This window comes from Terrapene carolina, unplaced genomic scaffold, assembly GCF_002925995.2.
Source record: "Terrapene carolina triunguis isolate 2854851 unplaced genomic scaffold, T_m_triunguis-2.0 Scaffold58, whole genome shotgun sequence".
Classification (NCBI taxonomy): Eukaryota; Metazoa; Chordata; order Testudines; family Emydidae; genus Terrapene; species Terrapene triunguis.
Window position 1 is genome coordinate 28,308,616 of NW_020664409.1, and position 4,187 is coordinate 28,312,802.

At 49.2% G+C, this 4,187-nt stretch overlaps 1 protein-coding gene across 2 annotated transcripts in view; it reads right to left on the reverse strand.

Moving 5' to 3' along the window:
• ANKRD12 (ankyrin repeat domain 12) overlaps window positions 1-4,187 on the reverse strand; it is a 110,381-nt gene that overhangs the window by 42,579 nt on the left and 63,615 nt on the right. For both annotated transcript variants that reach the window (XM_026661138.2, XM_026661135.2), the window contains one exon: window positions 4,151-4,187. This exon is cut by the window's right edge and continues 62 nt beyond it. In XM_026661138.2, coding sequence (XP_026516923.1) covers window positions 4,151-4,187 — 37 coding nt within the window. The remainder of the gene's footprint in view (window positions 1-4,150) is intronic.

Sequence of the window (4,187 nt, forward strand, 5' to 3'; positions counted from 1 at the left end):
ATATTTAAACTGAGAACGGAGCTCACAATGCAAGTTTGTGGCAAAACTGAGACTCTGATCAGAAACCACCACCCTAATTATACACCTCACTCCTTCCTGGTAAATAAATATTTTAGACACATTATTATTTGATTTATATGCAAATGACTGAATAAGACTCCATTTGGAATTATAACAAACCTCCATCTTCAGAAGTTTGCTTATGCTAATTGCCAATCTCTTCTTCTAGAGTAACTGAACATACAACGGTAATGACTGACAGCTTTCACATTGTTGAGTACAGGTGTGAATAGCACCTACCCCTTATCAATCATTCTAGATAAGCTACTGACAAATAAACCAAAAAATGTATTTCCTGATATTTCGTAAAGCCACTAGCATTAATTCTCATAATCAGGGACTTCAAGTTCCATCTTACTAAGCCATCTGACACCAAGGCTGCACATTTTCTCCACCTCACTTCTTCATTCAACTTGCAGCCCTAGTTCAACTCTCCCATTCACCAAAGGGCCATTTACTTTACTTGGTCTTCACCAAGCAGTGCTCACTCCCCTTCTCTCCGATTTCTCTGTTGCTGAGTTACCCCTCTCCAACCATCAGCTGGCCTCTTTTCAGCATCATCCAAGAGCCTCCCCTCACGCCCCATACTTGGCCTTTCTGTGACTTCCAGCCAATCAGTATTGATGACTTCTCATCTGCTCTCAGCCTTCTCCTCCCTTGATATGGCTGTTGATTCTTTCCAGGCACCAATCTCCCATCACAAAGTCTGTCCTACCAACCTCCCATCCCTAGCTCCCCACCCCTCCCCAGGGCCAATCAGTTGGGGGGGGGCAGGGACCAGGAGGGCCATTTAGCCTGGGCCTCAAGCTTTCCTCAAGCTCAAAGGGGGCCTCAAATTTAGACACTGCAGGTCTGCTCTTACAATTCAAACCTAGACCCTGTCCAATCTGGTTTCCACCCACTGCCCTCCCCCTAAACTGCTCAATAAAATCTCTAATAACCTCTTCTTGGCCAACGGTCAAAACCAGTGCTCCATCCTCAGTCTCCTTGACTTTTCAGCTGCCTGTGACACTGTTGCCCATGCTCATTTCAAATCTCAGCCTGCCTTGGCTTCTGTGAGTCTGTCCTGCCCTGGTTCTCCTCCTACCCCTTTAATTATCGCTTCATCAGCATGTCCACCAGAGGATCCTCCTCAACACCCATCCAACTTTCTGAGAAAGTTCCACAGGGCTCCGTCCTTGGCCTCTTATATTCTCCTCTACACCTTATCAGTGGGTAACCTCACTGGCAAACACAAATTCAGCTACTGTCACTATGCTGATGACTCTCACATCTCCCTTTCTCCTCCAGACCTGTCTCTTGTTCAAATTATATTTTCACCTTGTCTGTCTGACATCAATTTGTGGATGTCTAGCTGTCAGCTCAATATCAACATGGCTAAAACATAACTCCATCTCCCTCCACCCTAAAGTTCACCTCAGTACCTCATTTCCTGATCGTTGTGGACAACACCACCATCCTGCTCATCGCTCTAGCTCAGGGGTCTCAAACACGCAGCCCGCGGGGCTATTTCCTGCAGCCTGCCAAGCGGCCCGCGCCCCCCCGGGCCTACCTCCAGGCCAGGGGTAAGCAAACTACAGCCGGCCCGCGGGATTGCCCCCCTTGAGCCCCGTGCCACTCCCTGAAGCGGCTGGCATCATGAGGGGGGGGGGCGGAGAGCAGAGGTCTCCGTGTGTTGCTCTGGCTTCCAGGCACCACCACCACCACCCCTCTGCAGCTCCCATTGGCCGGGAACGGGGAACCACAGCCAATGGGAGCTTCAGGGGAGGTACCTGGAGGAGTGGCAAGCAGCGTGCGGACCTCTCCGCCCCCCCTCCCCCAGGGGCAGCAGGGACGTGGTTCCAGCTGCTTCCCGGAGCAGAGCAGCATGGGGCCGGGGCCAGGGCAGGCAGCAGGCAGCCTGCCCTGGCCCCGGTGTGCGCCGCTGCCACCCTGGAGTCGCTCAAGGTAAACGGCTCAGGGCCAGAGCCCAAAGCCCTCCTGCACCCCGCCCCCCAACTCCCTGCCCTGAGCCCCCTGCCTGCACCCCAACCTCCTGCCCTAAGCCACCTGCCGCATCCCACACCCCAATCCCCTGCCCTGAGCCCCCTGCTGCACCCCACACCCCAACTCCCTGCCCTGAGCCCTCTGCTGCATTCCACACCCCAACCCCCTGCCCTGAGTCCTCTCCTGCACCCCACACCCCAACCCCCTGCCCTGAGTCCTCTGCCACACCCAGCACACCTCCTGCACTCCCTGCCCTGAGCCCCCTGCCGCACCCTGCACCTCAACTCCCTGCCCTGAGCCGCCGCCACACCCCTCCTGCTCCCTCTGGGGGCAGGGTTGGGATGGGGTCAGGGAAGGGGTGGGAAGAGGTGGGGTGGGGCCTCATGGAAGGGGTGGAGTGGGGGCAGGGCCGGGGGCAGCAAGGGGTGTGTGTGTCAGTGATGCGGCCCTCGGGCCAATGAACTAGTCCTCATGTATCCTTCGTGGTCATTTGAGTTTGAGACCCCTGCTCTAGCTTGTAATCCAGGTGTCATCCTTGACTCAGAGCTCTATACAGGTTCTCACATCTAGGCAAAAATCGAAATCTTGCAGATTTTCTGCAAAAAACATCTCTAACATACGACTTTCATGTCCATCCACACAACTAATCCTCTTTCCCAGGCATCCTTTGATTTTGATTACTGCAACATCCTGTCTCTGGCCCTGAGAGATAAAATCTTGTCCGGCTTATATCCACCAGAATGCTGCTACATGGATAAATTTTCCTAGCCCATTGCTATGACCACATCACACCTCTCTCTTTGCATCCCCCCACTGGCTCCTTCCTCTCTACTGCAACAAACATATGCAGCTTGTCTTCACTTTCAAGGCCCTTTCTGGCCTATCCCCACCCTACCTATCATCTCTCACTCACTACTGAGATGCCAACTCCTGATTCTGATCAACCAATACCAGCCTCCATCACCCACTTGTTACATTTTCAAACAAGCATCTTTGTGCTTTTTCCCACATTGCCCCTTATGCTTGGAGAAGATCTTCATAAACATCTGCAAAACTAACACATTGTCCTCCTTAAAACTCTCCTTTCCACTAGGTCTACAGAACCATGACAAGCACTAGGCTGCTGGTGTGCTAAGACCACTTGATGATCATGCTGACCAAAACCACCTGTTTCTTTGTAATCCCCAACAACTAGACTGCAGGTGTGATACAACCACTGCCTGTCATGCTGACCATTGTTTCCTTGTACTCCCATCTGCCTATATCCATCTATTGTTTCTTGTCTTATACTCAGACAAGGAGCAGGGATCGTCTTTTGGTTCTGTGGTTGTACAATGCCTGGCACAATTCCTGGTCCATAACTAGGGCTCCTAGGTGCTACTGAAATTCAAAATTAATAGTAGCTGTAATCAGCAATAAAGACAAAGCTGATGAAATGTTACCTACTGTTCTGCCCCACCAATAATGCCATCAGCCTCTTACAAACATCATTGTGCTTTCTTCTACTTTGCCACTTGTGTACAAAACAGCCTTACTGAACTGATCTGCAAAGATACGACTCTCTCTGCCTTCAAATACCTTTCCATGGCCAATTTCTACCATGATGTCAACAAAAAAAACTGGCCAATGTTTAATGAGGCAAGTGACTCAAGCAGGTAAGGAAAGTCTCTTTTTAGTGTAATAACAAAAACTATATAAAAACCAACAAGTGAGAGACAGACAGTATAAATAAATAAAAATGGTATAAGTTGCTGGTCTCTCTTATCACCCCATCATATATTGCTCATAATCTTCAATTAGAAGTTCTTCAAATATATACCCCAGTTTTAGACAATACATAGCATAACAGGGTCCTGATCAAAACTGAGGCCTCTGGATGCTCGTATTAATAATAAAAAAAATATATACACAAACCCAATCTCATCCACCAACTACCCCAGCTGCCTTCACAACCACTATAGCACAAGTTGAGAGACTTCTGGTCATTATTTTTAAGTTACAGTATTAATTCATATCAGATTTAAATTGGAATTAAGTCTGACCTCTAGTAACAAATTCGGGACTAACGTTGACTTTTAATGAAATGAAGGCATATCAACCTTACCTGCAAAATCTTTTACATTCACATTTGCGCCTAGGCT